Here is a 17,781-nt window from a genome sequence, read left to right as displayed (position 1 = left end):
AAATGGGAGAGGCCACAACAGTGAGAGGCCCGCATAACGCAAGGAAAAAAAAAAAAAAAAAAAAAAAAAAAAAAAAAAAGGGGGGGGGGGAAATAGTCTGCCTTGTTTTCTTAAATAATATCAGGTCTTCTAGTTTAACATAACTAATTGCCATGCATGTTCTCCCTGCCTCTTTTCTCTAAGTCCTTAGTAAAATGATACTAAAGAAACTTCTGAAAGATGTAAACTCACAGGAACATGAGTGGGAAACGACAGAAATGGAAGCATCTCCCCACCACGTAGGCACCAGGAACACTTTAGACCAGTCTACAAACCAAAGAATGAGACCCTCTCCACCCACTCCACTTCCCTTTCCACTTCCAGAATGCAACATTCACACAGACACATCAACCCTAAATCCTCACCCCAACCTTCTACTCCTGACAGGTGTTTAGCCAATTTTCCAGAGAAGTTGGGAGACCCAGGAAAAAGATCTATACATGCTGACACTTGAAAATCTTTTAATAAAATGACCAACACCCCATTTTACCAGCATAGTCAACAAACTCCTTCCAGACTTCAAACTAATTAGCTTTAAAGTTATTCACTCTTAAATATGAACAGATGGTCAAAAATAATCAGATATTTGAGAGACGAAAAGGAAACCACTAGATGACCAAAAATAAACAGAAAAACAGAACCCAGAGGAAGCAGAAATAATGCAATAACAAACTGCAAACAACAACAAAATAATAATAACCCCCCACTTCACTGTAATCAACATAGAGAGGAGAGAAAACATGATATCTGTAATATAGGATCAGAATGCTATGGAAAGGTAACAACCAAAATAAATAGCCCTTGTAAATTGAAAATAAAAATCAGGTTGCAATATAAACACAAGAAAGGGACTTCCTTGGTGGCTCAGTGGTTAAGAATCCTCCTGCCAATGCAGGGGACACAGGTTCGAGCCCTGGTCCGGGAAGACCCCACATGCCGCGGAGCAACTAAGCCCGTGCACCACAATTACTGAGCCTGCGAGCCACAACTACTGAGCTTGTGTGCCACAACTAATTGAAGCCCACGCGCCTAGAGCCTGTGCTCCGCCCACAAGAGAAGCCACTGCAATGAGAAGCCCGCGCACCACAACGAAGAGTGGCCCCCACTTGCCGCAACTAGAGAAAAGCCCGCACTCAGCAACAAAGACCCAACACAGCCATAAATAAATAAAAAAACAATATATAATTTTTTAAAAAAAGACAAGAAAATTTGGCAGAAAGTAGTACAGATATGAAGATGAAAAATAAGGAAGAAAAAAGATGTAGAGGATCAACCCAGGAGATTCGATAGGAGCTCTAGAAAAAGAACAGAGAAACACAGAAGATTATTATCAAAATAATAATGAAGGAAAACTCCCCAGTACTGAAGGCAGAAATTGTCTAGATCAGCACTGTCCAACATAATGCAGGCCACTATGTAACTTTAAAATTTTCTAATGGCTACATTAAACAGGTAAAGAAACAGATGAAATTCGTTTTGATAATAATTTCACTTAATACATCCAAATGTTTTCATTTCAACATGTAATCTAGGTAAAAAATTTATAAGATTTTACATTCTTTTCCTTTTGTACTGGGTGTTTTACTCTTACAGCATATCTCAATTCAGACCAGGCATATTTCAAGCGCTCACATGGGACTGGTGACCACGGCACTGGGCAGCACAGGGCCAGACTGAGATGCTATACAGAAAACCCGAAATTGACAGCAAATGAGAAGATCCACACTGCCACTAGACTTGGTCTTAACAGCTTTCTTATTCTTTGAGGAATGGCTTAGGTCTCATCCTTCAAACTGGACTCTTTTATCTTGTTATGAATAACTCCTATCCTTGCTTCTTTAATCTTTCCTTCTCCCACTAGTTCCACACCATTTATCTACAAATACACTCAGGTCACCACCAACTCTTGAACATTCAATATTATTTATTTATTACCCCAGCATTCTTCCCACCTGCCCTCCCCAAATTAATACTCAATTTTCTCCATTTCTACAATGTTTATTTAGTTCTTATAATTCACCTTTGTTGCTCCAACTCAGCAGCTGCTTTTATCTAAATCTACCAATGAGCCTCTAATGACCAAATGTAGTAGATATTACTCAGTCAGCATTCTTTGACTTTCTCAGCAGTGTCGAGACTTGTGACCATCTAAAACTCTTCCCCAATTTCATCAGCACTATATACAGTTCTTATTTTCCTTCTATCCGTTAAGCTTTCCATGTCTCCCCCACTTCCTGTTCCTCAACCCTAAATGTTGACAAGGTCCAGCATTATGTTCTCTTCCATTTTATCTCTCTTCGTCAGAGACTGCATCTACTTGTAATGACTTTAACAAATTCAATGTGACTGAGTCCCAGATAACATCTTTATCTCCAGGCCAAATTTTGTGCACCTGAAACTACTTTCTGGTGACCTCCAGTTGAATTTGTACTATTACTTGAAAATCAAGTACAATCAACACTTTCCCTTGAAAAATCTTTCCAATACCAGACTTTCTTACCTTCCCCACTAAGGTTTAGAAGGCATGGACTATCTTTCCTGTGCACTACTGAAAGCCCAGAATTTAACATGGTGCCTAGCTCAGGAAATATGTAATAAAGATGTAACCAATTCTTATATTATTATTGCCTAGTCACCCAAGCTTGAGAAGTTAGATCAATACTTGAATCTCCCCTCTCTACCCTCACACAATCCATCAATCAGTTGCTCAGTCCCATCACTATTTTGACTCATCTCCTCCTTTCTGCTCCCACAGAAATCACCTGGTCTAGGCTAACCTAAATATTATCACCTAGTCACACCCAAACTACCTGCTCCAACATGCCATATACCACTGCCACATTCATTTTCAACTGTCACTTCCATCAATCAAAAGCAGTTCTACAGGGCTTCCCTGGTGGCACAGTGGTTGAGAGTCCGCCTGCCGATGCAGCGGACATGGGTTCGTGCCCCAGGCTGGGAAGATCCCACATGCTGCAGACCGACTGGGCCCGTGAGCCATGGCCGCTGAGCATGCGCGTCCGGAGCCTGTGCTCCGCAACGGGGGAGGCCACGACAGTGAGAGGCCCGCGTACCGCAAAACAGTTCTACAATGCTTACAGAATAACTCCTTACCCAATGCATCTTCTCACTACTCACACTTCTCAGCTTTGCACAAACATTTCCTGTCGGCAATGTCTAGCGGTTTCCTTGTCTATAATAAATTCTTTCCCAATTTTCCCCCAGACCACTATGATCCTTTTGAGATTCTAATAGTATGTTTCTTATGTTTCTTTATACCAGTTATTGACAGCTTAAAAACATGTTACGTTTATAGCAATTATCTTTTTTCATTTATCTTCTCTCTCTTCAACTACATTGTGAATGCCCTAAGGGCAGATTTTTTTCTTTGTATCTTTGTATTCCCAGCACCATCATATGTTACAGTCCAAAAAAACCAAAAACAAAACCAAAGAAAATCAATATATTTCCTAAAATTTCTACATTTAAGATAGATAATCTACTCACCCTACTGTCTTTCATGTCAAGCTTACTTCTTATTATTCTACCTAACATAATTATTATGTCTTTCATGTGTCAAGCTTAATTCTTATTATTCTATCTAACATAATTATTATGTATTTTATTACCATAGGGTATCCCAAGACGTTCTTGCTCTTTCCTATAACCTTCCAGAGCAGCAGCCCATCTCGTCACTTGTTCTGAGGTTTCATCTGAAATGGTTGTAATGTGTTTTGTGCCATCAAGAGTTATCACTTGAGCTTCCTCAACAAGATGTGCTTCTGCTTCGGCATGGTGGGCATCTGGATCAATAACTACTTCAACTGTTTCCGCAGGTTTAACAATTTCCAGGATGTTCAGCTTTGGTTCAATTCCTTATCAGTGATGAAAAAGAAAACAAGTATATCTAAGTGAAAACACGAAAGTCTCTAACAAATAAAAATTTAGTTTAGTTTATATGTTCTCAAATGGTAGAGCAAGGCTCCATTTTAAATATTTTTAGCATTATGTCTAGAGAATTTAAACAGATTTCTATTAAATGATAAAAACAACAATTCAACAGAACTATGATAGATTAGATAACAGTACTGTACCAATATTAATTTCCTCATTTTGATAACTAAACTGTGGTCATGCAAAAGAATTTCTTGTTTTCGGAAAACACACTAACGTATTTAGAGATAGGAAGGAATAATGTCTATATCTCATTCTTAACCAGGTCAAAAAAATAATGTGGGGATGAGGGAGAGAGAGAATAAAGCAAACATAGTAAAAGTTAACATTTGGGGAATCTGGGTGAAGGATATCCAGGAATTCTTTTACTACACTTGCAACTCTTCTCTAAGTCTAAAATAATTTAAGAATACCACCACCACCATGCATATATACACACATGCATGCATGCAAGCACACACACACCCCACCTACAAACATTAGGAAAAAAAGTACCACTATGGAATAGAAAATTAAAACTACACTATGGAGAGTATAAATGAGTAGCTACTTATCCTGAGAAGTTGAAAAAATTAAAATTATTTACTGACTCCTTTTCTTTTTAGAAGACAAAGTACATGCATTAAAAATGAATAGACACTAAGTTTGTTACATTAAATTCACATCATTAAATTCTGATTTTCATTTTCAACTGAAGGATGAAAAACCCAAATACTTAAGATATTCAAAATAGAATAAACTAGCCCTTTATGAAATAATCTCAGATACTTATGTTAAAATAACAGCTCTAAAAAACTATCATACTACTTAACAGCTACTGTTTGCTCACTGATTGTTACAATCTATATCAAAAATTTAATCAAAGTGTATTTGAAAGAAAAAACAAAACTCAATTTCAATATTCTGAAGTTCAATCAGGAAAATCATTATTACAAGAAAATATACAGCTATCACTCATCAGGTGGTGTAAACAGAAGTCAGTTCTTTCAAATACACATGAGGAAAAAAATTATAATTTTTGAAGAAGATTTTTCCTAAAAATTATCCCCTAATCCTCCATTCAAACTGCATCAAGTCAACACTTCTTAAAACACACCTATACTGAGAGGTCACTAAACTTTTAAAGATAAAAAACAAAGATTGATTTTCTTTCCTATTCCCAGCAATAGTAAATCCTGGGGAAATTAAGGATCATAAGTACGTAATTACCATTTTCATAATGTGAAGAAAACTTTGGTTTGTGAAACATAATTGTAAGCAATACAATATGTTCAGAGATGAAAATTAGTCTAAAACTCTGGTTAGAAATCCCAAAAAGCCACATTTGAAAAAACTAAAATTCAACCCACCAAAAATGGTTTCCTAATTTTCTAACGTGTATTTACACAGATTAGTAAAATACTGTGATGGATATGGCTGACTGGGTCACATCACATCCTTTGCAAATTCCTCTCTCTGTGCTAAACTGCAGAGACTATACATGTCCTTGCAGCTACGGCTGCAGATGTGATTTAGGTTCTAGAATCACTGCCATGAGAGTTCTATTTGGAGATGAGTTAAGAGGGGACAAGCAAGAACACGGCATCCATTTTTTGGCTAATGTGAATCACTGAAAAGGCAGCATGGTTCCAAGTCGACAGCTATAGTTGTGGCTTTCAGATTTGGCATTTTCCAGATCCCGGCAGAGCAGCAGCTTCCTTGGCAGTCCAGTTCTACAGAGTGGCTGAGGCATTCTTAGAAAGTCAACTAGAACCTGTTCTTTCAGCCCTCCCTGTGATCCTGTTATTTACAACCCTGTAATATACCCTTTCCTGACTAAAGTAGGTAGAATGTGTTATACTATCTGCTTCATCCTGACAGATAAAACAATTAAATCAAAAGCATGAATATTTGGCTATAACATCACATTAACTAACTTAGACAACCATCTAAAACTTATAAAATTGAGTTCTCATATTAGAAAAACATGATCTAAACTTTTAAGTAACAACATTAAAAGTAACTTACCTTGGTAAGAAATTACCTGTACACTAAGCTGTACAGTTCCGTCTGTCTTTACTCCTTGGTCAAATAAACTTCGTTCTGGATCCAGCTAAACATGGATAAAATGATTAAGATTATTTTAGCTCGGTCATCTTGTTTAATATAAATGGATGTGCCAAACAGGACTTAATTACTGAGGCATACTAATTAAGTTACAGAACACGTTTAATTATTCAAGTTGTCCTATCATTTAATTCTTTGCCAAAACTGAAAATAACTTAACCACTGTGGTAGCAATTAAGGACAACACAAACGACAGGATTTATTGTAAGTGGTGGTTTTCTCTAGCTCTGGAGTCTAGTTTAGAATTTTAAATAATGCCAAAGGCAATTATTTTTTCTGTAAAAGTATTTAAAGTAGAAGATAATGCTGTTTATCTGCCATGAATAAGCAAGGGTGTTTTATTAGTGGGGACAATTTATATAAATTTATTTACGTAATTCTTGCCATATCTCCCTTGTAACCAATGCTACACATTTAAGATCAGGGTTAACTCTAAATTTCTGATCATAAAGTTAATGAAGTTAAAGGACTTATATCCTTACTACTTGACCTAGCTATGAATATCTTTAATCATAATTGTGTATCCTTTCAGTATCTTTCAGTATCAGTGCTTTTGAATACATTTCACACAAATGGCAAAAAGTAATTGACTTCTAGACATTTTGTCACCCATTTAAAAACAGGCTTCTGTTGTAATTATTTTGAATAATGTGTATATCTGTGTCTGCATATCATACAGCTGGAGGTACAAAGTTCCTCCCACTCTCATTCCCAAGAATTCAGCCAATACTGTAGTCATGGTACAAACATATTTTCTAATATTAAAAACATCATACACATAAAGCCTAAAATCTTAAGTGACTATGCATCTAACTTAAACAGAGACAAGACAAACTTTGTAACCCTACACTCGGACAGGTCAAACGTGGCAGCTTCACTCCTTAAGACAATAGTCTCTGCCTGACATTTTGTTAAAAATTCTCCTCATAGCAAGATTTCTCCCCTCTCCAGTAGACATTGGTATTATCTACTAGAAGCTAAAGCCTGTGTAACTCTGAAGAGGGCTCTCAGGTACTGGACACTCTAGCTAGTTCAGTTAAGAGCTGGCACAAGGACAAAACTCAAGCATGAAATTTGATCTCAGGTCATATTCCTTAGAGAAGTGCAACTCAACTGTTGTTCATCAGCTCTGAAGTCAGCACTCATCTGAAAATACAAAAGCATTACCACAAGCAGCAAGCGTTCTGACTCCAACTGTATATTTGCATTAATTGACATGGAGAACAGAAGTTACTATCCTCAGATCCTTTTTGAGGAGGAGAAGGGGGAGGGGGACAGGAAGAAATCCAAAATGTCCTAGATGCAAGGCCAGCTCTGAATTCTATGATACTATAAATTATGCATATTTCCATTTATTCTACCAATATATATTGAGATTCTATGATAGGCTGGGTACTTTGCAGGTGTTACTTTCGTTTTGGTTAGGTCAGGTATTATAAGAGCAGCAACAAATATCAGAGCTAAAAAACAAGTAAGAGATTGAGTCCAGATTGAGTCCCTTAATTTTATTTTATTTATTTTATTATTTTTTTAACATCTTTATTGGGGTATAATTGCTTTACAATGGTGTGTTAGTTTCTGCTTTATAACAGAGTGAGTCAGTTATACATATATATATGTTCCCATATCTCTTCCCTCTTTGTCTCCTTAATTTTACATATGAGAAAAAAACAGGTCAAGTCCAGTGATAATGAATTATTCAATAAAAACTTTATTAAAAAGTCAGCCTCAAACAAGTGAAGAGTTTTAGAGTCACACAGGCCTGGGTTCACATTCCAATGCATCCCTTTGTAGCTATGCATTGGGCAAATTATTTACTTTCTTTAAATCTCAGTTGCTACATCTGCAAAATGTGATTAAGAATATCCTGACTTCAAACACTGATGTGAAGAATGAGATAATTTAGAAATGTTTTGCAAGTATTTTTTCATTCAATCTAAACTGCCCATATAGCTCTAGTTCACCATTTTTTAATGGCTGCCTTGAATTCCAATCTATAGAATTTATCTAATTCCCTATTTTTGGATCATTTGAGATATTTTCAGTTTCTGCACAACCATGCAATATACACCTTTGCTCACTGAGGTAAGCATTTCTTTAAGAACAATTCCTTGAGGAGAAACTGCTAGATATTTCACATTCAACATTAACAGACACTAAATGCCAAGTTACCTTCCAAAAAGATTATGTTAATTTACCAAATTCTCACTGTTGAGAGAAGTGAAACCTTAAATCCTAAAATTATAATATTAGAGCCACCTATGTTCTCTTTAGAAGAACAACTTCCCTCCTCCCCCAACATTTATTAGACTTGCTGAAAAAAAAAGTATGGTTAAAAGGGCAACTAAAATTCACAAATTTCATTAAAATTTCAACTTATTCTACATCAAAATCTGATCTAAAATTAGACATATGATGATTTGAATTTTTAAAAATCTAAGGCAAAAGTTCTATAATATATGGAATAGCTATATTATAAGGCAGGGAGGGTAGGAGTAAAGAAGAAAACAAACCCAACAATCCAAAAGATGACATAATATACATTAGTATAAAATAGTCTTAAAAAACAGAATACACCTCTAGTACTTATTCATATGTTCAAGGAAGGTCTGGAGAAACTATTTGAGCAATCCTATCTAGGCAACTACCTTTGATACACATTGTAAAAATACTCCTTTTCTTGAAAGAATACCATAAAACATGACTATAAATATGTTGCAATCACAGTGCGTTATTATAATACTACCACAGGTAAAATCCTATTGCAGTAATTTCCAAGAAATATACATATACACTGGTATTTAAATCCTTATCCAAAATTTACTGCTGGAGCAAATAAAGATGGAAGGGAATGTAAAATCATTTGGTCAAATTATCTCTAAAAGATGAGGAGACTGATGCACAAAGAAGTTAAAAGTTAGAAACAGGGTGTGAGGACACACTTCTTCAGCTTCCAAGGTCAATGTGTTTCTCACTACTCTACGTTTTAAGCTCTGATTAAAATGTATTTAAACTTCTCATTTTATATTTGTCAAAGTAAAAAAAAGAATGTTTGATTTATTAATCTTTTAAAAATAATTTTAAGTGGAGGACATTTTTCTGAACGAATTCTTTTTACTTCTAAATGCTTACATTTTATAATAATATAGGTCAAATGGAGAAAAAGGTTACAGCTAGAGAGAAAAGGCCAACAACAACAACAAAACATTTCTAACGCAGACATAAATGCTGAAATACGAATCTCAAAAAAGAAAAAAATAATACCTGGATATCTTGCAGGCAAATTTCATGAGCATCCAAAGAACACTGCAGTCTTGGTTCTAGTAGTTTCTTTAAATTGCCTATTGGCTCATTGATGTCTATGGCCTGGCTTACACATTCAGCTGGAGTGTAGGTTTGTTCAACAATGCTAAAGAATATAATGTTAAAGGATCCAGTGTTAAAGAATATAATGGTTAACAATTACATTCTTACCCTGGATATTAATGCAATGATATGGTGAAAACAAAATTCAACACCAAAACACATTTCTGGCCTTTGAAACTCCTTTCTGCACAGACACCTTTCACAGTGGTAGGCTCATCACCAGCTAGTGTTGCCAAGCTTAATACTGAATCACATCGCACAGAGAAATGCTAGCTTGAAATTTAAGGCACCTTTTCAAATACACCTTATTATATACACACATATGTATGCATGTGTGTATACACATACAAATATTGCATATACAATATTTAAGGAGAAACATTTGCATTTATATTATATTTCCAAGTTATTTTGAAGAATTTTAGGCTCAGAAAGGAATATATAAAGCCTCTTCAAAACTTGTATGCCATCTCTACTAGTCAATTTCTCTTCCCAAGATTAATACAATTTAATAATGTAAATTATAAGACATGAAAATATAAGTTATCAAAAATATTTTCCATTTAATCTAATCTGAAAACTATTGGTTATAATCAGTCTAGATCCACCTTAAAAAATTATAATTTTCCTTTAAAACTCTCTAAGGGCTCTTTTGCATTATTATTTCATACTTTGAATTCTACAAAGTTCCTTGAGGGTAAAATCTCTGGTACATAATTCTACATATCTTTTGTGAATCCTTATTTGAGGCCAAACAGAAAATAGGCACCAGTTAGTATTTGCTGAATTGATAAACCTAGAATTCAATCAAGTTTCATGACATGTTTAATTTATATATGGTTTAAATCTCATTTGCAGTTGTTAAAAACAGTATGTATTTAAAATTTGTCAAGTTCCATTTTCACATAAATTCCAAGTATAATGCAATATACACATGATATTCACTAAATGTATTCAGCCTAAATTCTTAAAACTTTTAAAATTTATAAAAGAGAACAGTCATGACTGAAAAAAACCAAGATTATTTTAAAATAATAGTAAACATATTCTTATTATTACTATTTGTTAAGGTAAAGTAATTGGGTCTTTTGGCTAAGTGAGTATTTTTACTAATTCTTCAGTTATAGCAGAATGGGCTATATTTTTCTTTGTTTCATAACAATAATCTTTAAAATGTCACTTTAACACAGACTTTTAAAGACCTATTTTACATGAGCTCAACATTTAAAACATTTTTTAATATTCTGTTGCCACCATTTAAACCTTGGGAGATCCATATAAAAAATCTGATTACCAATTTCCCTTGAGAAAGTGCGGATGATCTCACATCACTGGACCTAAATTTCTGCATAGCAATCTGCTACAACTAGACAGCTAGCTATAACTGCTCCCTTTACATAGCTACTCCCCAGGTCAACAGTAACTATCAACCACAGTAACTACCAATATCTTACATGAGACATCAGCAAAGGTTTTCTGTAAGGGTTCAAACAGTAAAAACTTCAGACTTTGTGGACCATTTGTATGTATGTATATATAAAAATAAATATATGCATGTCAGTCTCCAAGATAGCCCAAATGATTCTTACCTCCTAATATTCACATCTTTTCATAGTTCCCTCCCGAATTGTACCAAGGTTGGACTGTGTGACCAAAGGACTAAGGACTAAGAGTGATATATGTACTGCTTCTTAGATTAGGTTATTTAAAAATAATACACTGTGGCGAAGGCTCTCTCTCAGACCATCTACTTTAGGGAAAGCCAGCCGCCATGTCATGAGCAGCCCTGCACGGAAAGAAGCCCATGTGGTGAGGAAGCGAACGGTCCTGTCACCAGTCTTATGAGTGATCTCAGAAACAGATATGCCAGCCTCAGTCAGCTCTTCAGATGACTGTAGCCCAGACGAACAGCTTCACTGCAAGCTCACAAAGTACCCTGAGCCAAAGCCATCCAGCTAAACTGTCCCCAGGTTCCGGACTCTGAGAAACTTTGTGCGATAATAACAGTTGGGTGCTTTAAGCTGCAAAGTTCTGGGGTAATGTGCTACATAAATAAATAAATAAATGTATGTTTGTACATATACACACACAACCTAAACATTTATATGTGCATATGTATGAAAATTAAGAAAGACATGCAGCCTATTGTTTCTTCTGTTGGAGAAAATAGCATAATTGAACATGTTGAAAAGCTCCATTAAAAATTTAAGGTCTCCCAGGCAGTCATGTCAAGGTATCTTAGACTTTTTCTGTCAGGAAAATGTTTCTGCGCCAGGGCATGGTGGGAGAGGACAGGACGGAGGACACTAAACTGGGGTTTGTCTTCTGAGCTAGAGCCAAACGTCTCCTCTGAGCAGAAGAGGTGGCGTAAGTAACCGCAGAAAAAATGGGGGAGTTGCTAATTAACTGACATGAAATCTCAATTATGCAAGATGAATAAGTTGTAGAGATCCATTGAACAACATTATGCCTACAGTTGACAATACTGTATTGCACACTTAAAAATTTATTGAGGGTAGATCTTGTGTTAAATATACTTCCCACAATAAAATACAATTTTAAACAAATTTAAGGTCTTTAACCTCAGCTGCACTCTCAACACTCAGCATCCTACTCAACTTTAGTGATCTTCTCCATTCCCATCATAGTTGTTCTAAACCTTCATTACTCTATGTCAGTTTTCTACTACCCTTTAGGTCCTTTTACTTTCAGCATATTATCTCCTGCTTTACAGAGTAAAGTAGGACTATTAGCCATTACCCTCCTCAACCTTCTTGACTCCCAAATCCCTATTTTTTACCCATATTCTCTCCTTGGATTCTGAACTCATTACCACTGCCCTCCTTCCTTAATGGAGTAAGTAATATTCTATTACTATTCCAAAAACTAACACCTTTCACTTCTCTATATGCTTAGTACTGTGATGGCTCATACAGATGTATGTTTCCTCAAATACAAGGTAGTCTCTACAAGGGCAAGTTACAGTCTCATTTATTCATGTACTCCAGACAGCTGTTATTTGTTGAATTAGTTCAGGCTGTGGATTAAACTCTTACTGAAATAAAAGTAATCAGCACTGAAAAAGAATCAAGGAAAAAGGATCAAGGAAAGGAAAGGAAAGGAATCAAACAGTGCCCGAGGGGGAAAAACCTTCACAATCAATTGCTTGATCATTATCAGCTATGCTTATTACTGTCTTCAGTTTAAAACTATCTTTTCCTTCCAGCAACAAACCCAGTAAGTCTGAGGAAAAAGGCAATACATTATCCCCCAAAATGCTGAGGTCAGTTGGAAAAAAAAAAAGGCCCCCAAAAGAACTTGGCTTTTTTTTTTTTTTTTTTTGCGGTACGCGGGCCTCTCGCTGTTGTGGCCTCTCATGTGGGATCTTCCCGGACCAGGGCACGAACTCGTGTCCCCTGCAGCGGCAGGCAGACTCTCAACCACTGCGCCACCAGGGAAGCCCTTGGCTTCATTCTTAATTAGGCATGTTGATAATATAAAAAGTGGTAAATTAAAAAAATACCAACCTTTCTTCTGTGCACTCTGGTTTCTCTGTTCCATCAATCTCAATTTCTATCAGCTCCTCTGCTTCTCTTTTCGTCATGATTGAAGTATTTCAAAAGCTGACCCTACAAAAGTTAAAATGTAAGACATTCTGAAATTATCTGCATAAGCAGACACTGTATACAAGAAGACAAGACCCAATTCAAATAAAAGCGGAGGATAAGCAGAAGAGGAGGAAGTAATCTTCACGTATAAAAGAAAATCCACAAGTAATATTTATAAACTAGTTTTTGTCTAAATGGTGTTTATTAGCCTGACATGACATCATTATCATTCCCTTGGATTTACTGGGATGTTTTCAGCCCAATCTCAGTCAATAAATTAATTCAGGTTACTTCAAAATTAAGTGAAGGCATGTCAACTATATTCAGCAATTCAGTCTTAATTACAGATTCAAACCTGCAGCTTAAAAATCAACATGGAAATTCCCTGGCGGTCCAGTGGTTTGGACCCTGCGCTTCCACTGCAGAGGGCATGGGTTCCATCCCTGGTCAGGGAGCTAAGATCCCTCATGCTGCATGCCGTGGCCAAACAAAAAACAACATGGAGATGAACAATTTACAATCGTTCAGCTAAAAGCTGTACCTTATTAGCAGAGTTTATTGCAAACCATTATACTGACAGAATAATATAAATTAAAAGTTAATCCCAGCTTTGTGTTACAAATTACATTTCTTATAAATGCCAGTGCAATATTCTCAAACAGCAAAATAAAGTAACAAAATCATTATAGATATGTGCATTATTGCCCTGATTACACACTAGAATTTTTTTTTTTTTTTTTTTTTTTGGCTGCGTTGGATCTTTGTTGCTGAGCGCCGGCTTTCTCTAGTTGGGGGCTACTCTTCGTTGTGGTACACGGGCTTCTCATTGCGGTGGCTTCTCTTGTTGTGGAGCACGGGCTCTAGGCGCACAGCCTTCAGTAGTTGTGGCACATGGGCTCAGCAGTTGTGGCTTGCAGGCTCTAGAGCACAGGCTCAGTAGTTGTGGCGCACGGGCTCAGCTGCTCCACAGCATGTGGGATCTTCCTGGACCAGGGATCGAGGATCGAACCTGTGTCCCCTGCACTGGCAGGTGGATTCTTAACCACTATGCCACCAGGGAAGTCCCAACACTAGAATTTTTTATGATTGTTTTTCAGATGTGGTTTTATACATTTTAAACAAACCATTACTTCAGTTTTTAATTCTCTTGTGTAACATTATTACCTGCTACATTAAACTTCCATTGATTTTTGTACCATTGATACATTATGTGCCATTTTGTACCATTTGTACTCCTGATACTAAAACATTATAATTTAAAAAATGCTAAGTAATGCATAAAATAGCTGCATATATTGGTATTTCTTTATGGCCATTTCCAAGGTGTTAATGCTGTAAGTTTCAGGCTGTTAGGACCTCACTGTAGGTCAGTTAATCTGTCGCTGGACTCGATATATACTCTCAGTCCAGAATAGTTTTCTAAGTTTACTACCACATCTAAAAAAGTACTTCTAAGTGCCTTCGACTCTCTGACTTGCAAGGAATGGTCCTCTAAATTTGGTATTTTAATGTTTACAAAGGAGTCCATGCTCCCACTTTAAAGATCTGACAAAATGAAGAATTCAAATATTCATTCCTATTAATAATAACCATTATTTACTGAGTATCAGGCACCACATTCAAATGCTTTACACAGAACAATCTTATTTTGAGTTCACCCTCATAAGAAAACTATCCAGAGGTTAGTGAGGCTAAACTGCCTGTGGCTCCATAATGTCATGCTTTAGGTCTATCAACTGAAGAACATGCTCTATACTGCAAATATACACTAGAACAAGAGCCTCCACCATCTCTTACCTGGAATAGCCTCTTCCTAACACGTTTCCCTGTGTTGGTGCCCTTGCCCCACTGCAGTCTGTTCTCAGTTAATACAACTGCCAGTGTGATCCTTTTTAAAAGTCAAGTTACATCACAGCACTCCTTTGATACCAGTCACAGTAAAAAAAACTAAAGACTTCACAATGGCCAACAAGGTCCTACGTGATCTACTCCCCATCCCCATTCTACTACTGCTCTGACTCCCTCTCCCACACTGGCCTCCTTACTTGTCCTTGCATCTTTCTTCTTGTCCACAGCACTCATCCTCTAACATACTAATAATTTACTACATTTATCGTCTTTCTTTCTCTGTTGGATCATTGCCAGGGTGCAAAAACCAAAACTGTCCAAAAGTGACCCCAGGCCAGGTTTGCCTGGCCTACAGACTTCCCCTAGCTACTGGAGGTGGGAGGGGCTTCCTCAGGTCCCAACATCTCAAGGGACCAAGGTCTTTGTGGTAGGCAGAATAACAACCCAGAACCTGTGATTATGCTAAATCACATGGCCAAGGGGAATTAAGTTTACTAATAAACTGACCTTAAAATACAGAGATTATCCTGGCTTATCTAGGTGAGTCCAAGGAAATCACAAGGATCCTTAAGAGTGAAAGAGGGAATGTGAAGACATCCAGAGTGATTCAAAGTGAGAAGGACTTGACTGGCTATGACTGGCTTTGAAGATGAAAGAAAGGAGCCACAAACCAAGGAACGCAGGCAGCCTCTAAAACCTGGAAAAAGGAAACAGATTCTCCCCTAGAGCCTCCAGAAGAAGTGCAACTCTGCCAACATCTGATTTTAGCCCAGAAAGACCCATTTCAGACTTCTGACTTCAAGAAATGTATGATAATAAATTGTTTTCAAGCCACTAAGTTTGTAGTAATTTGTTACAGTAGCTGTGCGAAACTAACACAGTCTTCTTTCCCACTTTAAAAAAGGATTGTTAACTCTCCTCAGGTCCAAACATCTCCAAATGCTGGGGAGCTGGTTTTCTGACAACTTAGTCTATAAATCGCTGGCATCCAAATCTAGACTGCCTAGCACAAAAATGATCTAACTTTCCCCACATTATTAAGGTTGCTCTCACAGCTCCCCTACAATAAGAAAGCATAATAAGAGGGTGGGGCTCTCCACTGAAATAGATACACATCATGCACATCCAGCAGAATGCCTAGGCCCCAGCAGATTTTGGTTGGGATGATGAAAGAATGAAGGGCTTTTGTTTTCTTTTCTTGCTGACCTTGGCCTAGTAAGTCTTCCCTTTCCCCATAAAGCCTATTTCTTAACAGATACTATGTGTAAAACTGTGGAATTCATCCTGAGCACTAGAGCAAAACAGGAGGTGGTGACCCAATAGGAACTATCCTTGTAGGACAACACAAGCTCACCTGGGAAGGGGTATTTGTTCACAGATATACACAAAGAACTTTGAACTGCCTCTCCCTTTGTAGGCACTCTATTAAAATGTGTTGGATAAGTGAATGTTATAACAACTATTACACACTGTATAACTGACTCCAGAAGCCTAAAAGGCTTCAATGTGAAAGGTAAAACTATGAAGCTAATAGAAGAAAATGGTGGGAATTTTTTTGTGGTCTAATGATAGAAAAGGATTTATTTCTTAAATAAAATTTCAAAAACATAAACCATAAGGAAAAAAAAGACTGATAGATTTCCTTACATAAAAATTAAGAGTTATGTTTAACTGACAGGCTACAGAGTAGAAACAGATATTTCCAATATCCACACATGACAAGGGACTGATAATTGGAATACACAGTGAACTCCTGCAAGTTGATAACACCCCCCCCCCAAAAGTCAGGACAAATTAGAAAAGTCAGTAAAGCACAGAAAAATGAAACTCACATAAAGAGAAACCAAAATGGCTACAGACATGAATAAATGCTCACATTCAAATTATTCACTTTATACTGTGCATATATGGCAAAGATTAGAATGTTGAATACTGAAAAGAGTTAGCAGGGACATGGGGGCATAGAATATAGACAGGACTATTGATAGAGTATAGACAGGACTATTTTGGAGAAAAATCTAGCAGCACTTGCTCAAATAAAGTGCTTATACCTATGACCCAGCAATCTTGCCCTTACATAAGCATTCCAGAGACATTCTCACAATGATTGATAATAGGATGTTAAGGGCAGCTTTGCTGGAGATAGCTGAAAGCTGAAGCCAATATCCATGGTAAGAGAGTACTGCGGATACAAGAAAATGTGAAAGAAGTACACACTATGGAACTATAGTAGCCGTTAGAAACAATGAGATAATGTACACACACATACACACAAAAATCATAAAAACTGTACAAAAAAAGAAAAATAAGGTTTATAGCAGGACAGAACTTAAAAGGATCATTTATGTTGTATTTTCAGGGCCTACAAGGACATCCACTCCCATCTCCATAACCAACTTTAAAAAAAAGATTAGAAAACAAGTGAATTTTCTAGGAACTTTGGAAAAACAGAAAGCCTAAGAAGCAGTAACTGTAAGCAGATAGGGTAGGCGGTACCCAGAGAAGAAGGACCAGGCATGGCTTTCTTGACATAAGAGAAGCCATTTTTGGCCTAAGTCATTTGGGAATCTAAGCCTGGCCACAATGATTACCCTTGAACAGGTCTCAGTAATAATGCTCTTAAGGAGTAACAATAGCAAAGATAATAAATCAGTTATAAAGACTCCCAGTTCTGTTTCCATGATAAAGATTAGCCTGAAGCACTTCCTTAAGCTGTTTTTCAGAATTTAAACCCCCCTCTAGCACTCAACCACCAGATCAACTGTAATCTAAGGGATGATAATGTTGACCTTTTCTGACCCTTGTGACTTCAATCAACTAAAGCATGGATGCTGTCAACCTTTGCCCCAATTCTATGCTG

General features: G+C 36.7%; 1 protein-coding gene across 1 annotated transcript in view; it reads right to left on the bottom strand.

The window, feature by feature from the left end:
* Window positions 1–17,781, bottom strand: part of GABPA (GA binding protein transcription factor subunit alpha) — a 34,727-nt gene that overhangs the window by 14,048 nt on the left and 2,898 nt on the right. Inside the window, exons 2-5 of the mRNA XM_007466484.1 lie at window positions 12,993–13,094; window positions 9,364–9,508; window positions 6,001–6,085; window positions 3,669–3,914 (exon numbers count right to left, since the gene is read on the bottom strand). Coding sequence (XP_007466546.1) covers window positions 3,669–3,914; window positions 6,001–6,085; window positions 9,364–9,508; window positions 12,993–13,069 — 553 coding nt within the window. The 5' untranslated portion in view covers window positions 13,070–13,094. The remainder of the gene's footprint in view (window positions 1–3,668; window positions 3,915–6,000; window positions 6,086–9,363; window positions 9,509–12,992; window positions 13,095–17,781) is intronic.

The sequence above is a fragment of the Lipotes vexillifer genome, unplaced genomic scaffold (genome assembly GCF_000442215.2).
Source record: "Lipotes vexillifer unplaced genomic scaffold, Lipotes_vexillifer_v1.1 scaffold340, whole genome shotgun sequence".
Classification (NCBI taxonomy): domain Eukaryota; kingdom Metazoa; phylum Chordata; class Mammalia; order Artiodactyla; family Lipotidae; genus Lipotes; species Lipotes vexillifer.
Note: the sequence above shows the minus strand (reverse complement) of the source record. Positions and strands in the feature narration are given on the sequence as shown.